This window comes from Megalobrama amblycephala, linkage group LG24 (assembly GCF_018812025.1).
Source record: "Megalobrama amblycephala isolate DHTTF-2021 linkage group LG24, ASM1881202v1, whole genome shotgun sequence".
Classification (NCBI taxonomy): Eukaryota; Metazoa; Chordata; class Actinopteri; order Cypriniformes; family Xenocyprididae; genus Megalobrama; species Megalobrama amblycephala.
The window spans coordinates 23,960,335-23,983,549 of NC_063067.1; the positions used below are offsets into that span (position 1 = coordinate 23,960,335).

Genomic DNA, 23,215 nt, shown 5'->3' on the forward strand with positions numbered 1-23,215 from the left:
TACTTGAAATAGAATCCTTTTGTATTTACTGTCTCTTTCAATCAATTTAATGCATTCTTCCTAAATAAATATATTCACTTTGAACAGAAAATCTTACGAACCCCAAACCTGTGAACGGTAGTGTATATGTGATATGAGCTAAACAATGTAATTACAGCAATCGCAATATACACAATGAAAATAACAAACAGCAATTACTCACAATTTGCAAAACATATTTGGAAATGGAAATGGTGTATTATTATATTTTGGAAGTGGGAGAGCTCACACTTCTCTTAATCACTCAGGTGGTCAAGCACAATGCCAATAGCTAAATATCGGTTGATTTTGTCCATAGCTTCTGCAATGTTAATACTGAACTTTGCTAAAGTGTAAAAGACACTGTGCCAAAAGACCCCGATAAAGATCTAAACCACAAACACACACACAGAGTGGTGTTTGTGAAATATTTGTGAAGGACTTAGCCTACTGAGCCACTCGGGCCTTTTAAAACAATAATGTGTGTTTAATAGATGGTCACAAAAACAGCTTTATTTCATAACCAAATATTGACACAGATGGATCAGATTATGTCACAGTGGGCCACACACACACTGTAAATACAGCACACATCAGAGTAACCACACACAAATCCAATCCCGGACAACACTTTGTTTCTCTCTGTGCATGTCTTCTCCACCAGATACATAAAAGTGTGTTAGCCCACTAGTTCTCAGTGATTTGTGTGTGTGTGTGTGTGTGTGTGTGAGAGAGAGTCTCTGGGGAGGACAGCAGGAAATTCCTCTAGCTCAATAATCTCAGTGTGATCAGTCTAGACTGGGCAGAGCAGCGCTGAGATCCATCCTGCCCGGACCAGTCGGCTCCATGAGCCCCTGCACCCGCAGACACAGAGCCCAGGGTTCAGGGGGGTGCTGGGGGCTGATGGAGAGGCTCGGGTCAGTCTGAGCTGAAGCCTAGGCACATTTACTCATGAGTACACACACAAACACAGAGCGCTCGTGTCTGATCTCACACACACTTACTGTTATGAATGAGGAGGTGGCGCTGTAGTGAGAACGGGGTGCGGAATAGGGCCTTACACTCCTCACACTGGAAAGGCCTCTCCTCAGAATGAGTCTACAGACAGAAGAGCAGGGCAGAGAACTGATTTAGTTTTTCATTAACGGGTCAAAAAGAACATAAAACACAATTCCTAATTCATTTAACTTAAATAATTTGAAGTGTCTGGACATGGTGGACGATTAAGAAAACGAAAAATATCCCACAGACTTGAAGTTAGAACCTGAGTCATATCTAAGGGACTTGAGAGTGACTGACTGACTTAGGCTTGATCCCTAGAAACCACAAACACCAAAGACTAGTGTGTTCATGGGAAGAAAAAAATATTTTTTTTTTAACAAAAGCTGTCAAAGTCACTTAAATTATTAAATATGTTGAACATAATGATTTTTTTTCTTTTCAATCCACATTCTTTTACACATTTTTTATACATTTACAAAATTTGATAATATTACAATTTCATGCTGCTGGTCAATAGAAATCATGGGATTAATTGTGATTATTTTATTCTATTGACAGCACTAGTTAGTAAACAAAAAATTACCCCAAAAAGTAGTAATAATGATAATAATAATAAAGATTTGTCCATATTCTGGACACAATTTTTAATGTTTTTGAGTCTCTTCTGCTCACCAAACCTGCATTTATTTGATCAAAAGTACAGTAAAAATTCTGAAATATTATTACAATGTAAAACAGATGTTTTCTATGTGAATATATAGTAAAGTGTAATTTCTTCCTGTGATCAAAGCTGAATTTTCGGCATCATTACTCCAGTCTTCAGTGTCACATGATCCTTCAGAAATCATTCTAATATGATGATTTGCTCCTCAAGAAACATTTATGATTATTATCAATGTTGAAAACAGCAGAAAAGTCTTACAAAGTTATGTACGTTTTTATTTATTACTAACTGGAGTCATTTATTAAGAAATTAAATCTAGTCTTTTTATCAATCTATATCTAAGTGTTTCTTTCTGCGCTCTTTTTTCTATTTCACACACTCTCTGTTTGGAGCGGTGTGGAGTTTTGGGCTTAATGTTATCTGCAGGGTGTAAAGGTCAGGGATCGTGTGGGGTCACTACAGGTCAGAGTTAGGCTGAAGGTTTTGATTAGGCTCCACAGTGGCTGATTGGGCTCCAAGATCTCCATTAAGATAAGATGCCAGCAGTTTATTTGGCAAAAAATCTGTCAGATCAATCCATCGGATTGACATCGTCCGTCCAGCCATCTGTCTTTCCTATTTAATTCTGCCTCTCTGCATGACTTTAAACTGGAAGATCAGACCCAAAGGACAAACACAGTACCTTTTTATGGTTTTTGTAGACGTTGCGGTGAGCGAACTCCTTCCAGCACAGCTTACACTTGTATGGTTTATCTTCACTGTGGATGATCTTATGAGCAGTGGCCTGATCCAGACGCTTAAAACTTCGGCTGCAGATGTCACAGGTGTACGGACGCTTTTCTACAGACACAAAGGCAATGCAACACCAACATCATGTTCTGCTCATGTGTTGTTTGTATATTATTTGTATGCATGTGAATGCTTGTTATTTACCAGAATGTGAGATCATGTGTCGCTTCAACTGATTCATGGAGATGAACTTTTTATCACAGGCAGTACAGTCAAAGACCTCATGAACCTGAAATACACCAAAATTATAAGATGTAAGAACTGAAATCCATACACATACAAAAATTCATACAAAAAAATACTTAAAAGTACATCTAATACAGTACATCTAAAAATGAAAATTCTGTCTTCAATTTTTCATCCTCATGTCGCTTCAGACCTGTATGACTTTACTTCTTGTGCGAAACACAAAAGATATTTTGAAGAATTTTGTTGACAGTTTTGGTCACCATATACTTCCACTGTATGGACAAAAAATATCTTCTGTTTCACAGAAGAAAGAAAGTCATACTGGTTTGAAACCTCATGAGAGCCCTTTAAGTGTAAAACAATAACTTTCAAACGCTGAACTTTCAGTGTCACAAATTGTGTTTAGTAACCACAAAGTAAAACACACTGACAGACCAGACCAGAACCGAATGCTCAGTGTATGAACGTAATGACCAGAACACATCTGAGGTCTTTTAACAGACCGGTGAGGGTGATTTCTGAACACTTGGGTGGGATTTAGTTGCCTGTTCTTGTTGTGTGACCTTGAAAATATCCTTAACCCAACTCTCTCTCTCTCTCTCTCTCTCTCACACACACACACGGATGGAAATGTAATTAAACTTCTGAGCAGTTTTGAATAGCTCCTCTGCTAAACACAATTCTGCTCAATGGGAAGAGTTCTTCAGCTGAAAAATGTTCACATTTCAGTATGTCTGAACACTTCAGTCAGATTTCTCACAAGGAATTGGGAGATACAAATTACAGTGAACTCTAGCCAGTCAGTTTCCGTTGAAAATTACAAACAGTCAATAATAAAACTGTCAAAATTTCTCTGCTACTTCATCCAATATGATGAAAACAAGGCGCCACGTGTGTACATGATGTAAAACCAGCATTGAGGTACTTTGAAACACTATCTTTGCGAGCTACAAGCTACTAATAATTTAAAGTAGTTAAACTACAGTCAAGTTACTGAAGTTCTGAAAAAGTAGTTTGCTACAAAGCAAGCAACTAACAAAGTATCACCAACATTGAAGCTACTTAAAGTGGCTATGTCTTTTAAATTGCTTAACTTCTATTATATAGTATTCATATAGTATTTGTTTCTCCCAACAACTACAAGTATGATCATTAATTGTTTTAAATTAAATCCAAATCATAAATATAATAATATAACTGAGTCTTCATATGCTGTACTACTACTTGTTAGATCAAACAGATTGTTGCTGGAAAAGCTTACATTTTTTCAAACATCTTAGCTATTGAAATCAGTAGTATTGCAGTTCCCCAACATTGTATAAAAGCAGATTTCACGTAATCGTCTAATTAAGCACTCTGTGAAGTTTTATACAACTGTGGATAAGTCATTGAAGTCAAAAAATTTGCCACAACTATAAATCTGAGGGATTTTTTCCAGTGGTGTTTTATTGCCCTTCAACAAGGCCTTTTTGCAGCAATGCCTCCTTATAATTCTGTTTTGTTAACATTTTAAGGTGTCAAGTACATGTTTAAAAATCATCTGTGTGAGAACCTATAAAGACTTATACAGGGCATACAGTATACAGGGTGGGGTGAGCTGAATCACAAAATGCAGAAGTCCAATGGACTCATTTTGTTTAAGAAAAGTCATATTTATAAAGGTATAGTTCACCCACAAATTAAGCGTACTTTCCCTGATATCATTCCAGACCTATAAGTCATTCGATCATCTTAAAGTGTCATGAAACACAAACAACAGAGTTGGAGGCACGTTGATATTTTTTAAAAATATAATCCTATGACAACAAACCCACAAAAATCTTTAGGCAAATTAACTCTTTCAGTAAAAACTGACCCATCTTACTCCACTTTCCCTTTCCTCTGTGAATATATCTGCTTTTGTATGGTCATTTAATGTGAAATGTCACTATTACAGCACTGAAACTCTTGAAACTCTCTTCTCTTAGTGTGTTTAAATATTGAGAGCAGAGCTACAGCTCAATTCATAGCTCTAAAGGCTTAGTTTTCTGTGAAATGCTTGGCACTTGTAATCTTCTCATGCCAGTTTATGAACATATAGAGAAATTGCCTGCATGTGGAAGTGACTCTAAAGAAATCCATCGAGCTTCCACCCTCACAGAGCAAATCATATTTGCAGGCTTTCCAAATAACATGGCTGGTACGAATGAACTGCAGTCAGATGGACATGGTCTGGTGCAAAAAGGAAGGTTGGACATCTATTACTCAGACAAAGATGGAGAGGGATGGAAAGCCAGGAAAAAGGTCCGTGACCAAACTGTGTGTTTGTATAACGGGCAGCCCAGGAAATCAAGTAAGGCCACAGAGATTTAAACTTCATTCTGCTGAAATTAAACTTAAATTCATCATGCAGTGGGGGAGTTTCATTTTTTCCTAGACCTACATAATGCCAAAATTCTTCCATCAATGAGTTGAGATGCGTTAGTTGTGCATACATTAACTAAAATGTTAAAAGATCAGCTTCCCACTAAACTTTCTTTTAGCTAGACAGACCTTCTTTTCAAACATTTTAAACGGCAACTTAAACAACACATGCACATCCCCAGTGAACTGCTCTCCGAAAGGAAATGCAGTGAGTTTGCTTCCTTCTTCTCTGAGAAAATCAGTAATATCATAAAAGTGATCAGCACATCCTCGTGTTGCTCTGAGGTCAGAAAGACTTGAACACAACTTCAGAAATTAGTCACCATGTCTGATTTTCAGGCAATTGATGGTAAAATCTTGGAAGAAAATGTACAGCATCTTAAAACATCAACCTGCTCCCTTGACACACTCAAATCGATCGCCTAGAAGTGGTAAATGCCTCACTTCTTTCTGGGACTTTTCCAAAGTACGTGAAAATTGCAGTTGTTAAACTTCTCCCTGAAAAAGAGTAATCTGGATTACACCACATTGAGCAACTACAGACCAATTTCAAATCTTTCTTTCATAGGCAAGATGGTGGAAAAAGTTGTTTTCAATCAGCTGAACAAATTCTTAAGCTCAAATGGATACTTAGACAATTATCAATCTGGTTTCCAACCACACCATAGGCCATGTTTACAGCTTTTAGACAAGGGAGACACATTCCCGTTCACACCTTGTGTTTTAATCCGACTCTTTTGCCCTTTTTTCAACCACCTCTGTCCTGATTTCTTTGAGGGGAGGGTCTATGGGCGGGTAAATGAATGGGCTTTTTCAGATCTAATGGACGAAATAAGCTTGTGCAATTTACATATGAACGCGACCAGAGATGAGGGAAAAACATAAGGATGAAAGGATGAAACATAATGAAAGCATCAGCTTTCATTTCTGCTCTGACAGCCACAAGACCAGCTGAAAGTTGTGAGTATGTGTTCGAAATCAGGAATGGTGAGAGAACATTGGTGCTTGGTACATTTTTTTATCTTCAAACCAAACTTGGGTCTTCAGCTGACAAAGTTTAAATCCCATCTGACCAGAGCTCTTCCCTGTAATATTTATGCATTAGGTCAGTAGGTGGGGAGTGTTTTGTGTCTGTTCGAACACATTCGACCACATGAGCGTCTACATTATGAAAGCAACCAAGTCGAACTACCTCTGGAAGAGGTCGAAAGCGAACAAGCTCAAAATGATTTACAACCTGTTTACACCTGAATTTAGCGTTGTCCACTGGAGATCAGATTGAAAAAAAAATGCTTCTTAATACCAGGTGTAAACAGGACCATATTACAGAGACAGCGCTCATAAGACAATAAATGATATTTACTTAAATACAGATACAGACAAATTAGCAGTGCTGGTACTACTTGATCTCAGTGCTATGTTCAACACTGTCAATCACAGCATACTTCTTGACAGGCTGGAAAACTGGGTTGGGCTTTCTGGTATGGTCCTCCAATGGTTCAGGTCATACTTAGAAGGGGGAGGTTATTATGTGAGTATAGATGACCATAAGTCAGAGTGGAAATCCATTACCCCCTTTCCACCAGCACAAACCAGGTGCTAGTTCAGAGCTAGTGCTAGTGCCAGTTCGGAGTTGGTTCAACTGACAAGCCTTCTAAGAACCAGTTTGCCTTTCCACAGGCTAGAGAGCCACCACAGAGCCAGGTCTTGCGTCACTGTATACGTCTCATATTTCACAGCAAAGCTAGCACTGCAGCGCCAAACACAAATACACCAGGCTCGTTTGAGATGCATCGGCATCTCGCAAAGCGATCGGCGCATGACATCAAAGCTCAGCGAGAACGATCCAAAAGTACAAGGAGTCGTATGCTCTACAAACGCTCCCGCGGATCCGCAGCACCCGCACAAGCCTTCTATCAACAATCGCGGATGTTTCACTACTGTTGCTGCTCATGGCTTTGCGAACCTACATCGGCATCCAAACACGGCTTGCCGTAATTTGTATATAGACGGAGATTACAATCGAGCTGCTGTTAGCTCGATTAGCTGCTATTTCAAAAATGGCGGTTCAAGTTTCTTGTTGGTCACGGTAACCCCGCCCCCAGCCCCTGACGCAAGCGGTTCTTACTTCTAGCCCAGCAATGTTTTGGTGCTACTTACGAACCACTTTTTCTGGTTCGGAGCTGGTGCTTTGTGTGTCGAAAGACAAAGAACTGATTTGAAACTAGGCTCTGGCTCCGAACCAGCACTCAAACTGCCTTGGTGGAAAAGGGGTACATGACATGCAGAGTCCCTCAAGGCTCAATTCTTAGACTGCTCCTGTTCAACCTATATATGCTGCCACTGAGCCAAACAATGAGAAAAAAACAAATTGCCTATCACAGATGACACCCAGATTTACCTAGCCCTATCACCTAACGACTACAGCCACATTGAATCCCTGTGCCAAGTGCATTAATTAAATTAACAATTTGATGTGCCAAAACATCCTTCAGTTAAACAAAGACAAAACTAAAGTCATTGCGTTTGGAAACAAAGATTGAAATTATCTAGGTCAAGTGCATGCCTTGACTCTTTGGTTCAAAAAACAAACAAAAAAATCAAGTCAGGAATCTTGGTATGATTTTGGAGTCGGACCTTAGTTTCAGTAAGTCGTGTAAAAGCAATATCTTGTATATTGATCATTTCAAACAAACTGCAAGAATTAGATGCTTTGTTTCCAGTCAAGACTTAAGAGAAACTTGTTAATGCTTTCATCACCAGCAGGCGTGGATTATTGTAATGAACTCCTCACTGGCCTTCCCAAAAAAGAGCCATAAGACAGCTACAGTTCACACAGAACACTGCTGCCGAGGATTCTGAGCAGAACCAGAAAATATGAACATATCACACCAGTCCTCAGGTCCTCAAAGCAAGGAAGAGTCTGCTTTTAGCTTTTAGCTTCCAGAAGCGATCGGATGTGCTCCAACAGTAGCAACATTCAAATCCAGACTATATCTATCTTTATCCATGTATCATTCTCTTTTTAGCACTGTTTTAACAGAGGACCTATTATGCCCCTTTTCGCAAGATGTAATATAAGTCTCTGGTGTCCCCAGAATGTGTCTATGAAGTTTCAGCTCAAAACACCCTACAGATCATTTACTATAGCTTGTCAAATTTGTCCCTATTTGGGTGTGAGCAAAAACACACCATTTTTGTGTGTCCCTTTAATTGCAAATGAGCTGCTGCTCCTGGCCCCCTTTCCAGAAGAGGGCGGAGCTTTAACAACTCACACTTCGGTTGCTCAACAACAACAAAGCTGGATAATCTCACGCAGTCAAAATGAGGACTGTCAGTAACGGTGTTCAGCCTTACATTGTTCAATCTGGAGACGGACACTGATGGAGAAACTCAGGAAGAAGTTACAACTTTTAGAATCCAACTGGACATTTCTGAATGGTTAGTGGATAAATTTATGTAGTTTCTGTGGAGTTGATTCAACTCATCAACTAGCATGTGCTGTCATGTTAATCTTTTGTGCAAAATCCATATGGACGTCCACTATACATAGCGTACCTGTCTGCCAAACAGAGCCATACACACCAGGCTAACATTTATGATTGCTAACAAATGCTGTGAATGGTCTAATATTTTTTCCAAAATATCGCTCAGATAGAAACGCTCCTTTTTAAGCAATCAAGCTCGCCAGGATCAACTTGCAGGCTATCCAAACTAACGAGATTCTAAAGGCCCCGATATACTTCAAACAAAGTTCTTTTTTGTTCTTTGTTTAGGGGGAAAACAAAGTTTGAAAATGTGCACTGCGATATGCTGTAATCGAACATCTGACGCCGCCCACACCGGTGAGAGCGGCATTTAGATTGATATGTAAATATGTGCTGTGCACTTTCTTCTCAATAACAAAATAAACACAACAAAATTGAGAAAACAGCAAGCATTTTTTTATAGAAAACATAAGAAAAGCATCTGATCATAACATTATTTTGTTACTGAGAGATCTTACCTCAATGAACTCAACAGATAAAATGAGTCAGAGAAGAGTTCCATGAGAAAGAAGGCGGAGCATCACACCTCCTATTACGTTATAGTCACAGCAATATAAAGGTGTTTTGAAGCTGGAGCAAACTTTTCCTGAGAGTTCGCTTTGGCAAGCCGTTTCGAACTCCCATAAGGAACACAAAACCAAACTTCGTTTTGGCCTGATTTTATTCGAAATGACGTCACATCAGTTCGTTCTTCGATTTCATTTCAAGTATATCGGGGCCTTGAATGGTGTTCTGTGCTTGTCTGTGCAGACAACGACAGAACAGTTAGCATGCTTTGCTCAAATTTTTACCATGGAGTTACAACTGGTACACCGTTGTTGCTTGTGAAAACAAAATGATGGCGGCGTGGGTGAAAACATGCAGATTAAGGGGCGGTAATATTAAAACAAGATCCCATTCCTACGTCACAAGGGGAGTGAAATCTGAGTGGCTCATTTTTTCACATGCTTGAAGAGAAAGAAGTACCAAAACAGTTACTGGGTTGTCCTTTTTCACGTTTTCTGGGTTGGTAGATGCACCGGGGACCCGATTATAGCACTTAAACATGGAAAAATACATTTTAAATCAATTTATTTATTTATTTATTTATTTGTTATTTGCTTTTAATGTCATTTTTATTTCTTACGCATCTGTTTTGATTATTTTATGAATCTGTTTTATACTTTTTATGTAAAGAACTTTGAAATGCCATTGTGTATAAAATGTGCTATATAAATAAACTTGCCTTGCCTTTTGATATAGAATAAATGTTTGACCAAATGGATAGATGTAAATCTCAATTCAACATACTGCAACTGTAGTATACCATTAGTAAATATTCTAAATATTATTATATTACAACACAATATTAATTCATTTACATGTATTTTTGTTTAAGAGCGAGAAAGTGTCCAATAAAACAAAAGGACATAGAAGCGCCAAACAGGTTTTGATTTAACACTACCTGTGGGACAAATTTTACAGAAACATTAGCATTTCCTCTCTAGAGAGACTGACCGCTGCCGCACAATCAGAAACACACACCAGAGCAGCAAACGCAGATGATGCTCATGCAGGTTGAAGCCAAATCCGGACAGCTGTGACTGGAAAGGCTCGCTCTCAGAACGGCTGCACTGATAACTGCTGATGAGTGAACGCTGACAGGAGGAAGTGCCTGTGTTACGTCAAGTTTAGGCAAAGAGAGTGACGATAGTATTCTCCAGGCCAAAACAGAAAGGGATGTTGGTTTGGTGGAGCAGTGGAAGCTCGGGATGCATTCCAATCATAAGAACATTAAACCTGCATTGTGGTTCTTCACCTACCTCCTTCAGGCAGAAAATCAAATTACCTTCATTTGTCCCTCTCAACTCACTCTGCCAAGGTTTAGCATTGTGGTTTCATTTAAAAACATCTAAAAAGTGGTATATACTTTGAAAAGGACGCCCACACACCAAACCATGAATATTCCCAAGAGAAATGGAACAGTGAAGAGAAGCTCAAAGCTCTGACTTTTGTGGTGATTTTGGAGATGATGATGATGATGATGATGATGAAGTCAGTGAACTGTTTGTCTGATATTTCTCAGGTCTTTTTGCAGAAGGAACCCTGACGCCAGCAGGAAGGCCGGGCAGTCTGGTCTCCCAGCTCTTAAATTTCATGAGGGCCACAGGGATGAGCTTGTGAAACAAAAGACGACCTTTCTGTACACACTCACACCAGTGGAAAACCTTACAACATCAACACGAAGCCCACCTCCTACTGAGAGACAGAGAGATGGACGGCATACAAGAGCTCTAACCAGAGTCTAACACGGCCAAATTTCTTTTCTTTTTTTTTTTTTGTTTGATTAATTTTTCAAAAACAATGAAACAGATGAGGAGAAATTTTGCACATGGATCATACAGCAGCCAAAGAAAGAGAAAAAGTCGAGACATGAGAGATGGACAGATAGAGGCCTTGTCCTAAATGGCACACTTTACGTCGATTTATCATCTAGTGACCTTCATTTGTGACTATAAGATGTTAGTCATAAACAAATGTGAATGTGAATTTAATATTGATTTGATAATTGTATTTTTGTGATTATGCAGTTGCAGCGACAGATGTTATGTTTGTGTATGTTGGCAGACATGTTCACAAAGGCCAAGTCTCAAGACTTTGTTATATTTTTAGCAATAGTTCTTTAAGCTAGTTATTGTAATTAACAGTATTTTGAAGTATCAAATTAAATTTATATAGAATTATAGATTTAGAATTGTGTTTTATTCACAAAGGTCAGCAGTATTTGCCTATCACAATTAACACTGAGGTATTACCGCTGACCATAAACTCAATTTTGAAATTTAAAGAGCCAACTCAGGTGTCCTGATCCCAGTGGTTGATTGGTGAAAGCTGTACATCCCAGGTAAAGTATGTCAGATTGTGGATGTCTACTGCATCCTTCAGATCCAGCCTGCAAGATGGGGAACTGCCTGGTGCAAAGTGTTCTCAGCACTAAATTTTTTAGCATATTCGTTCCATTACCCGATTTGCATAATTCCTTTAGTGAATTGGATGGTAGAAGTATGAACTCAAGGTATGGAGAAGTGCAAGGGCTGAGGGTGCCATTTGAGACAGGGCCAGAGAAAGGACAGATGGATAGATGGCATGACAAAGTAGAAAGATTAAAGACAAAATAGATGAGTGAAAGGAAAGAAATATGAAGAGATGGAATGAATGAACGATAAGAGGAGATTTATGGAGGGATGATCTGACCTTGCGGTGCTCCTGCAGGTTGAGTGAGGATGAGCACTTCTTACTACAGATGGTGCATACCAACTTCCTGCGAGCACTCCCTATGCACACACACAGATCATACATCACATGAGCAGTGGGACACATCCTGATGGCATGAGGAGATGCTAATGGAGATACTGCATCAGTTCGAACAGTCTTTCAAATAAACATCAGGAAGTCCTTAAATAAATCAGTTCCTGGTTCAGCATGAAGTGCACCACCAAGACAAAAGCAAAAACAACTATATTTAACAGAGGTGAAAGGTCAGCTAACATGTAGTAAGTGGATACAAGGTCCCTTAATAACAGTTCTTGTAGCACTGGTATTTTAAAAGGCTTTAAAATGCCATATTCTACACTAAATAAATCCACTTTAATGTCAGTCTTGCAGTAAAAAAGTACTTTTACATGACAGTGATGTACTAAAATGGAAAAGTTTTTCCTTTGTGTTTTTGAAAAGTTTTACACACAGACGACAATGTTGTCAAAACAATCCCGTGATAACGATTAAAAATGCTGTATTCTTCTGCCAGGCCAGTAGTTGGCGATCTCACTTTGTAAAGAAACACAATGCACCTGCGCACATATGCATTCTTTTCTTCTATGTATGTTTTCACAAATTCACATTTTTTTAGTCTATACGGTGACAATTCTGGTACCATTTAAAAAAAAAAATCTGCACTTTGAAACCCGTTTTCAAAAGTTTGCATAAACACAGTTGTCGTGTAAATGAACGGCCAAAATATATAAAACATTTTCCGTTTTTAGTTGTCGTGTAAATGCCCCCTTGGTGTTTTAGTTATTTTCCACCCTCTCACTGATCCTTAAACATTTTTGGTACTGTATCTTTAAAATTTCAGTATGTAAATGACCTCTCTTGTGATTGGTTAATTTCAGCACACCAGCAAGCTGTTGCTATGTAACTGTGGCCTATCATATGTTAATGAGGTAATGATTGTGTTGATTTTGTTCACAAGTGTTAAGGCGTGGTCACATTAGCGAAATTAGGTCAAATTCTGTGGGCAAAGAAGGTCTGTTATCAATAGTGCACCAATACATGAAGCAGCTGCTTATTCAGATGTCAATTTCAAACTAAGCAGCATTATATTGTTGAACACAGTGAATTTGCATCTTCAGACTTGAGTTTAGTGCAAAACCTGCATGTGGAAATTACAGATACCACAGAGTCCTATTGACATAACTGCATTTCGCCCACTGAATTTCGCCGTACAGAGATAAACGCGACCACAACCTAACATTGTGTCCTAACCAGCCGCAACGATGATACACAATATTCTATTTTAGAAATGGTTTCTATTTCTGCGACGTCATGGCTGGAACAACAACATACAAAGCATGTCAATGATAACCTCAGATACTGATTATGCGCTTTATTTAATGTTAAAAGAATTCAATGTGAGTTTGAATATAATTTTGCGTGACCTTTATAGCCATACTGAAATCGACAATGATTCACCTCAGATCTTTAAACTGTGAACTCAGTGTGAACAAAAAAGCTTACTCTATGAAAAAGATTGTTTCAGTCGCTCAGTATTTATTTTTACATTTGATTATCTACTTATCCATTTTGTTGCGAGTACAGTGCGCTTGCAAAGAGACTCCGCCCACACTGTCTTCTGATTGGCTGTGATTTTTGACTGATTTTGTGACATTTTGTGGTGTGAACAGACAAATTGCTAGTTGCTGGAATCTTACTGCATGTTACTTGTGGTTTTGAGAATATTTTAACATCCAGAGTGATTTATCATCTTTGAGTTGGCTTTGATGTGAACATCAGAATTTTAAATAAATAAATAAATAACAAATAAAAATATAGCTGCGAGCAGTAATTATCAGGGTTCAAGCGCTTTAAGGCCTTTAAGCACATGTAAAAAGGTATATTTTATTTAGCAAACCTGTAACCATCTTGATCATAGCTGGAAAAGAGCATTTACAGCCAATACAGGCAATTTTCTATAAGGAATATATGGTTTTTAAAGCTTTTTAATAGTTATCAAGGTTGAGCCAAAAACCTAGGACAAGTTCGCCATAGTTGTTTTTTAAAATATCTCCAATATTTAACGAATGATTCAATGGACAGCAGCAGTCCTAGAGGCAAAGTTGCTCAGAGTGAGGAGTTCTACCATGTGGTATGAATGTTGTGGGCGTGTGCGAAAAATTGTGCGATACACAATCCTTTACGCACATGAAAAACGTGAAGGCGCCACCCGGTGGCCGATTTCTTTAGAATTTCTTACAGGCCTCTAGGGCCGTGAGTCAAACAGGCCCAGCGGGTTTGTTCCGATCGGCCTTCGTTAACCTTGGCTGCTCAATCGTCATTGACCAATGGCGGCCATGTTTTTTGAGATACGTCAATGTCCTCATAGACAATCATGGCACCTTGGACAAATACACTGCATGCCAATTTTCAAGTCAATCAGACTAACGGTGAAGCAGTTATAGTTTTTATTTTTGTTTTGTTATTTTGCTGTTATAGCGCCACCAAGTGGCCAGTCGTCGCGTTCTTTTTCACGTGACCACAGAATGAAGTTTTGGTGAAAATATCTCATTATTACAATTGGAAGTCAACTTTTTTTATATAATTATTGACAGTCAGACTCCAGAGAATCTTGCTGCACTGGCTTGGTTCTGATCGGGTCAAAAACCTAGGACTAGTTCGCCAAAGTAGGTTTTTCAAAAAATCCAAATACCTGAAAATTTCACCAAACAACGAAACGAAGATCCCAACGATATAAATTCCGGAACACACCAAGCCGACGCCGATGAACTAGTGGTGACGAAAGCAGACTGGGGGGTTGGCTCATGTCGGCAGCGTCTTTGTCCAAAATTGGCCTGACACACCAAACCAACGCTAGATAGTCGACGGCCAAGTAACACGTCCGTTCTGCGCCTGCGTAAGATGAAATGTCTTTCCGAACCAGCAGGTGGCAGTATCTGAACAGCCAATCAGACTGATCAGATGGCCCGACGGACCAACGAGCTCCGAAGCCGATTCAACATATCGAATCGGCCGGAAAAAAGCAGATGAGGACCAACTTCAGCCGACGGTGCGGAACACACTGAGAAAACTTAGTCGGCCAACGAACAAAAACTGCCCGACGGATGACCGTCGGCTTGGTGTGTTCCTGTCTTAAGACGCTTGAGCCTACAGCCAATGGTTCAGGAGTTATGAGCCATTTCGTACTTTTGGCCGCTGTAGCACCCCTGTCAGGCCGATCGGGGCAAGCCTTGGTGACGTTGTATGGTGTGAGTACTACCAGCCCTTAAAGGTGCCCTAGAACTTCTTTTTAAAAGATGTAATATAAGTCTAAGGTGTCCCCTGAATGTGTCTGTGAAGTTTCAGCTCAAAATACCCCATAGATTTTTTTTTAATTCATTTTTTTAACTGCCTATTTTGGGGCATCATTAACTATGCACCAATATATAGGTTTCAGTGTTTCAGAGTTTCAGTGCTACACAACACCATTCACGCAAAATATATTTGTAAATATTTTTTTTAATTTTACTGCAAATGAAACAGGTAAAATAAAGCATCAAAAAAAAATATAGGAAGGTGCCGTCCGTCAACTAATATGTGCTGCAAGTTGACGGCATGCAAAGTGCAGAAAAATTTGTTAATTATAATATAGTAATTATAATAGAGATATCTAGTTTTGTACCAGTTTGTTTAATTACATTTTTTTTTCTTTGAATTCTGAAAGCTTGACATGGTGAGGGCACTATCCCATCCCTCAGCGCATTTGAGGAGCCAATTCAAAGCCAATATTTACAGCCCAGAATGGAAAAGACTAGTGGAAGAGTTTGCATTGTCAATGTTCACGTCTACATAGTACACCAAAACAGCAAAAAATCCTGCTTTCCATGTCAACTTTAAAGACTCTTATTATAACAAAACACGCACAATCATTTATGTAGCTATAAGCACTTCCACAAGCACTCAGTAAATCGTTCAGCTTTACACTGTTTGGATTCATTTGCAAATGACTGATTCACTTGCATGTGGCCAAACTGTCCAATTATAATTACTGACAATAATATTGAAAACGTGCTTTCATCAGGCGATTAGGGGTCTTTGACTAATTTTCTCAGATGTCTGTGCTTCTGGCAGAGAGACAGACGCTCTGAGAGTCTGGTGAAAAGATGAGTGCAGAGAGGGAGGGAGAGCTGAACGTTTATCTGACAGACAGAGGGGATGAAGAGCGGATCAGAAACCCAGAGATTAATGAAGATGTTAAACAGCCGCTGATTAGACTCTCATTACAGACGGGTAATTTCACACTCGCCTCAGTCTCCAGTCTGTGTGTGTGTGTGTGTGACCAACCTGTGTGCACGTTGGCTTTGTGTTTCTTCAGGGCGTCTTTACTCTTGAATCTCTTCCCACAGCTCTCCGCCTTACAGATGAACCGACCATCTCCTTTACAAGCCTCTTTATGCTGCTCAAAACTGTCACACACAAACACAGTTTTACTTTAAAATCAACATGAAACACATCTCCAATCCATATTGCTCCTGTAATGTGATGTATTTCCAAGTGAAACGGGATATAGGGATTGTGAAAAGTGGGCATTGCGCAGCAGAATGGAAACAGGCGACATATAGCCGGTACATATACGGTACGGTACCTGGACTCTGAACAGAAGCTGCTGTGACACAGGACACACTGATGAACTTTTGAAGGGTCTTCTGATGAAGCTGAGCTCTCTGTACAGTGAAGAACACTACAAATAAACATGATATCAGCATTATGAGACACTGATGCGCTGTATACTGTGAGTGTAAGTGTGTGTGTGGTACTGACTGGCGCTGCAGGGCCTGTTTGACAGGAAACTCTTTTCCGCAGGAGCTACATTTAAACTCTTTGTCCTCGGTCCTTCCTCTCTGATGAAGACTCTGAAGATGCTCCGCTAACACGTCTTCACTGGGGAAGTTGCTCTCACACAGCAGACATGGGTAATCTTCATTCTTAATCACCAGATCTACACACACACACATCTATGAACTACTGCTCGACTGATATGAGTTTTGCAATGGCATATATGAAACTGCCATATTAATCATAAAACATAATGAGAGCAGTGGATTCAAGGCACAATATTAAGAACATTTTTGTCATTTCAAACGTAATAAATAATAAATCTTTTTTTTCTTGCAAATAATATTTCAGTGTCTGATTTTTTAAAAGTGTAGATTATAATATCTGACTGATGACTGATCATGTTTGCTTAACCCTATAAAACCTACTTTATCTTTATCATATTTGATACGCAAATTTCTAAGGCCTCTAAATTATCAACATGATCAAAACTTTGCTGAAAAACCTAGAGTAAACACAACAATAACTTACTATTATACTAAATGCTATATTAAACCCTTTTTAGAGAAACACTAAACACACACCTGTTTCTGTGCTGAGGTGTTTGCTTTCTTTACTGTTCTCATCTTCATCTTTGATGTCCTGATCATCCTCCAGGTCCTCCTCTTCCTCCTCCATGTCACTGTCCAGGTAACCAATCAGAAGCTCTGTATCCGTCTCGATGTCATCAACAGCCAGATAGAAGATATTTTCTCCATCCTGTTAAAAGAAACACTGTCAGATACTTCATTCAAGGATGCACTAAACTGGTTACAAAGATTTCTATTTTTTTAAAAATTCTGTTCTTTTGAACTTTCAATTCATTAAGGAAGCCGTTTCCATAGCAATATGAAGCAGCACAACTGTTTTCAACATTGATAATAATCAGAAATGTTTCTTGAGCAGCAAATCAGCATATCAGAATGATTTCTGAAGGATCATGTGACACTGAAGACTGGAGTAATGATGCTGAAAATTCAGCTTTGATCACAGGAATAAATTACAGTTTAACATATATTCACATAGAAAATATCTATTTTGAAAAGTAATAATATTTCACAATATTACTGTTTTACTGTATTTCTAATCAAATAAATGCAGCTTTGCTGAGCAGAAGAGACTTCTTTCAAAAACATTAAAAATCCCCAAACTTTTGATATATATGAAGAGTTCAGATGCAAAAACCTCTAAGTCCATTCTGGCATGTTTTACCAGGCTCCTATGTTTAGGTTCAGTAATTTCACTTTAATGGCAATGAAAATGTTATTAAAATGTCTGCTATTGAAATGACTTATTTTCAAAAATAAACCAGCTTTGCAAAACCAGCTAAGTCCATTTTTTTTTTTTTTTTTTTTGCAAAAACCTCAGTTTTGCAGCAGCAAACAGAACACTGTTTACTTGCTACTCACGGAATCCTGTCATTGCCTTTGTAACGATGGACAACACATGATAAAAACCGGCTCATACACACACCGTCATTCATCTTGAAATCATATGATTCGATTCTCGTCTTTCGATTGTTTCTTCTGCGGACTTAGAGGCTTTTGCTGACAAAGGGAAGTGGCGTTTAGCGGTTTCTGCCAACTAACCGGTATTTCTAAATGGGGTGACGCTGGGATTAAGCGGATTTGAAGTGAAAGTGTTTGATGAAGGTATACTACGTGCGGAGAGCGCTCAATATCATTTTTGACAGAGGTGGTGTTTAGCAGATTTGCATCTGAACTCTTCATATGTTATTAGCCATAACATGGTCAGTTCTTACGGTTTGGTGGATTCTTTGTCCCCATAAAACAATACTGAATATTTTACATAAAATTTTAATAAACTTCCATGCCACATGGTCTTTCATGCATAGATGTACCCCAATAAACAAATTCATAACTGATTAGCACCTAAGAATGAGCACCTAAGAATATTTATTAAAAATGAAAAACACTTTTTGAAGCACTTGACAGACAAATTCCGATATCCCCGATCATATATTTTTCCAAATTAGCAATTTTACAGTATTACATACACACACATTTACTTATTTTCTTTGACATAAGATACAAATTATTTTGATTCGTGATTGGACAATATTTTTTTTTTTCACGGTGTAAAACTGTTAAATTAGTTTATGGCCCTCAAACACAAGTCCTCCCTGTTACATGGGTGCTAGCCTTTTAAAATCTTAAGCATATTCCCTAAATCACATGACTTGCTAGATGTGAGATCATTTCCTTAGAGAGAAAGCAACTCCAAGAACAAACCATTAGTTATAAACTTTTCTTTCTGTTCCTCATTTTTCAGTGACTAATCTAATAACGTAAAACATAATATGTCCACCCTGTTTTGTCAGTTTATACTGGACATGAAAATGTTTATTTTATAAAATAGATTTTAAATACCTACTAAAATTCTTCTGCTAACATGTTGTTCTTTTCTAGCTAGTAATGACCTTTATTATCTTAGACGTCCACCCTGTTACATATTTTGAATTGTAAACAGGTTGTCATGTAACAGGGTGAAGAAACGCCACAGAATGTGAAATTTGAAATATTTGGTCAGGATTATTAAGTTAATACTAGCCTGAAGCTTGACTATGTTTTTGTTTATGTTATTTTCTCACTCTGACAAGACTAAAACATAATGAAATCTTAAAAAATGTTTTCAACAAACCTGCTAAATTCAAAATCCACCAAACTGTAGGAATGACCTAACAAACATAAATATCAGCTCTTGGTATCAGACAAATTTCTATATCAGAATCTTTAACATAACTTTTGAATTTTTAAAATTGTTGATGATTACTGGATATGATTTTTTTTAAACTAAGACCTTAAAGAAAGACATTCCATATGTAGGCGTCAATCGTCTTGAAATTAGATTTAAATGACCCCATTAAATGTCTCCAGAGAGATTAAAATTGCCCTCAGTTATAAATACAGCTCAAAGGATTCAGCTTTGTGTGGTCCCTGTGTGCTCAGAAATTATGACTTTTCCAATACTTTTAACATTTCTGTATTAATTTCCAGGCTTGACCATAGGAAACCCGTGTTAGTGAACGCCTACACTTCATTAACTTGAGTTAAAGCAGTCAGCAAAGTTTGACTGGTTCATTTTCAATATATAAAAACACTACTAGCATCAATTGTTTAAACCTATCAAATGTGTCTTATTACAAAGGGAATAAACTGAATTAGACGTTGAAAAGCAAAGATCCAGGTGTGGGCTGACACTGAACAGACAACACAACAGCAATCAAACATTCACACAAGGGGAAGCGTAAGATCACCAGAACTTCCTGATTAAGGTCAAAGGGCAAACACTTGAACCCCTGTTTAATGGCTTTATCAGACCTTCATTTCCTAAAAGGTCATGCAGAAATAAGCACAGTTGCTGTACATTATGTTAAAAACGCAGCCACAGTTTTATCCACAGGGAGATGGTGAGAGAAGTGTCATGTGTGATGAAACACAGAGCTCTCTTGATTTGGCTGTAATGGCCATCAGATCATCAACATCTCAAACTCTCCAGATACCACAACTGGTAAAAACTGATTCACAAACACTGTGATGCTTTCACGAATGATTCTGCATCCATCTATGCAGGGGGAAAAAAAATCATGATAAAAATAATTAGTTATTTGAAAAAAAAAATGTTACATGTGCAAAATGTAATAGGATATTTCAGGAACACATAAGACTTGTATTTTAATGACAGGATCACAATTTCTGCTTCTCTAGTTAGTGTTATGTGTGTTACCATGATGGTGTTTTGTGAGTTAGACACTGTGCATCTTCATATATATTAGTATTTACTTCAGCTTGTGGAAAAGCTACTTCTATGTTGCTTTCTCTTTACTACCCGGTTTTTAATGTAGTTGTCAGTATGTTATACATGTAGAAAAAAAGATTTTTAAAGGGGTCATGAATTGAGAAATCAAATTTTCCTTGATATTTTTACATATAAGAGGTCATTGTACTTTAAAAATATCCTGTAAGTTTCAGGACTCTTCCTTGTTAGTCCAAAAACAGCTTTTACTTATTTTTTTTTAAAATGGCAGCAATCGTGATTATTATTCATGATTATAATTTTTGAGCAAAATAATCGTAATTGTCAGTGTACATTATCATGCTACTATAGCAACATATTTAACTTGCGGAATCATACTGCACTATTTTTGTTGCGATCAGTTGTATAGTGAGCTATTGTATGTTTTAGCGTAAAAGAATCCCATCTTCGCATGTTGAGATGAGTTGTGAAATCATTGTGCAATCACAGCATTATTCCCATAGTTGCATTTGAATTATGAGGTGCTAAATGTGCATTAACACTGACTGGAGATTGCCAGGCCATGGCACTATTGGTAGCAACTCAACTGCCGTATCCAATTTATGTCACCTCAAATATTTATGCCTACATGTGTACGCCCACATGTCTGTGCACACGTGTGTGTGTGTTATTCATCTAAGGCTCATTGCACTTCTCTTATCTCCGTACTCTTTGGTGTTTTCAGATCTCTGGCACTGTGAACGCACATCAGCACTGCTAGACATAACAAACAGCTCACACCATCTCATTCCCTCTGCTGTCTTCTTGTGTTTCAAAGCCTTACGCAAAGCTGCTGTCACACTCTGTGGCTCTGGTCTAAAACATAATGAGTGCCCTACGTAGGCAGCATTTTAAGGAATCATAGGTGAGCTCCTTATGCGAAGGCTGTTGCAAAAGGCAGGCAGGCAGTTATGTTGCGTTCTATAATTTTAAGGCTGCATCGTATGTGTTGTTCACAGAAAAGGCCATCTCAGAAGTGAGAGAAATTACAAATTAATAATAAAAAATACAGGATTAAAAATCATTTAATCAATGCGGCGAAATCACATGACCAACTGATGTGGGGAAATCTTTCATCCTCATGCAAAACTCACAAATGGTGAAATCTTTTGTCCTCACGCAAAATTCACAATCACAATATCTGTGAGGGTAAATCTTTGGTCCTTATTGAAAATTCACAATCACGAAATCTGCGTGGGGAAATTGTTCGTCCTCACGTGAAATTCACAATCACGAAATCTGCGTGGGGAAATTGTTCGTCCTCACGTGAAATTCACAATCACGAAATCTGCATGGTTAAATCTTTCGTCCTCACGTTATTTTCACAATCATGAAATCTGTGTGAGGAAATCTTTTGTCCTAGCATGAAATTCACAATCACGAAATCTGCATTGGGAAAACTTTTGTCCTCATGTGAAATTCACAATCACGAAATCTGTGTGGGGAAATCTTTCGTCCTAGCGTAAAATTCACAATCATGAAGTCTGTGTGGGGAAATATTTCATCCTCATGCAAAATTCACAATCACAAAATCTTCATGGGGCAATATTTCGTCTTCACGTGAAATGCACAATCACGAAATCTGTGTGGGGAAATCTTTCATCCTCGTGTAAAATTCACAATCACAAAATCTGCGTGGGGAAAACTTTAGTCCTCACGTAAAATTCACAATCACAAAATCTGCGTGGAGAAATCTTTCGTCCTCGTGTAAAATTCACAATCACAAAATCTGCGTGGGGAAATCTTTCGTCCTTGCGTAAAATTCACAATCACAAAATCTGTGTGGGGAAATCTTTCATCCTCACGTGATATTCACAATCATGAAAATTTGTGTGGGGAAATCTTTCATCAACACATAAAATTCACAATCATTAAAACTGTGTGGGGAAATTTTTCATTTTCATGCAAAATTCACAATCACAAAATCTTAATGGGGAAATATTTCGTCCTAACGTGAAATTCACAATCACGAAATCTTTGTGGGAAAATCTTTCATCCTCACGCAAAATTCACAATAACAAAATCTTCATGGGGAAATCTTTCGTCCTCGCATAAAATTCACAATCACAAAATCTGTGTGGGGAAATCTTTTGTCCTCACGTACAATTCACAATCATGAAATCTGTGTGGGGAAATCTTTCATCCTCATGCAAAATTCACAATCACAAAATCTTCATGGGGAAATATTTCGTCCTAACGTGAAATTCACAATCACGAAATCTTTGTGGGAAAATCTTTCATCCTCACGCAAAATTCACAATAACAAAATCTTCATGGGGAAATCTTTCGTCCTCGCATTAAATTCACAATCACAAAATCTGTGTGGGGAAATCTTTTGTCCTCACGTGAAATTCACAATCATGAAATCTGCATGGGGAAATCTTTCATTCTCACGTAATATTCACAATCACGAAATCTGTGTGGGGAAATCTTTCGTCCTCACGTGATATTCACAATCACGAAATCTGTGTGGGGAAATCTTTTGTCCTCACGTACAATTCACAATCATGAAGTCTGTGTGGGGAAATCTTTCATCTTCATGCAAAATTCACAATCACAAAATCTTCATGGGGAAATAATTCGTCCTAAAGTGAAATTCACAATCACGAAATCTCTGTGGGAAAATCTTTTTTCCTCACGCAAAATTCACAATCACAAA

General features: G+C 38.1%; 1 protein-coding gene across 1 annotated transcript in view; it reads right to left on the minus strand.

The window, feature by feature from the left end:
- The window catches only part of prdm5 (PR domain containing 5), a 96,640-nt gene that overhangs the window by 58,925 nt on the left and 14,500 nt on the right, over window positions 1-23,215 (minus strand). The window contains exons 4-11 of the mRNA XM_048178382.1: window positions 17,286-17,460; window positions 16,687-16,864; window positions 16,511-16,606; window positions 16,210-16,331; window positions 11,848-11,927; window positions 2,618-2,702; window positions 2,367-2,524; window positions 1,023-1,116 (exon numbers count right to left, since the gene is read on the minus strand). Coding sequence (XP_048034339.1) covers window positions 1,023-1,116; window positions 2,367-2,524; window positions 2,618-2,702; window positions 11,848-11,927; window positions 16,210-16,331; window positions 16,511-16,606; window positions 16,687-16,864; window positions 17,286-17,460 — 988 coding nt within the window. The remainder of the gene's footprint in view (window positions 1-1,022; window positions 1,117-2,366; window positions 2,525-2,617; window positions 2,703-11,847; window positions 11,928-16,209; window positions 16,332-16,510; window positions 16,607-16,686; window positions 16,865-17,285; window positions 17,461-23,215) is intronic.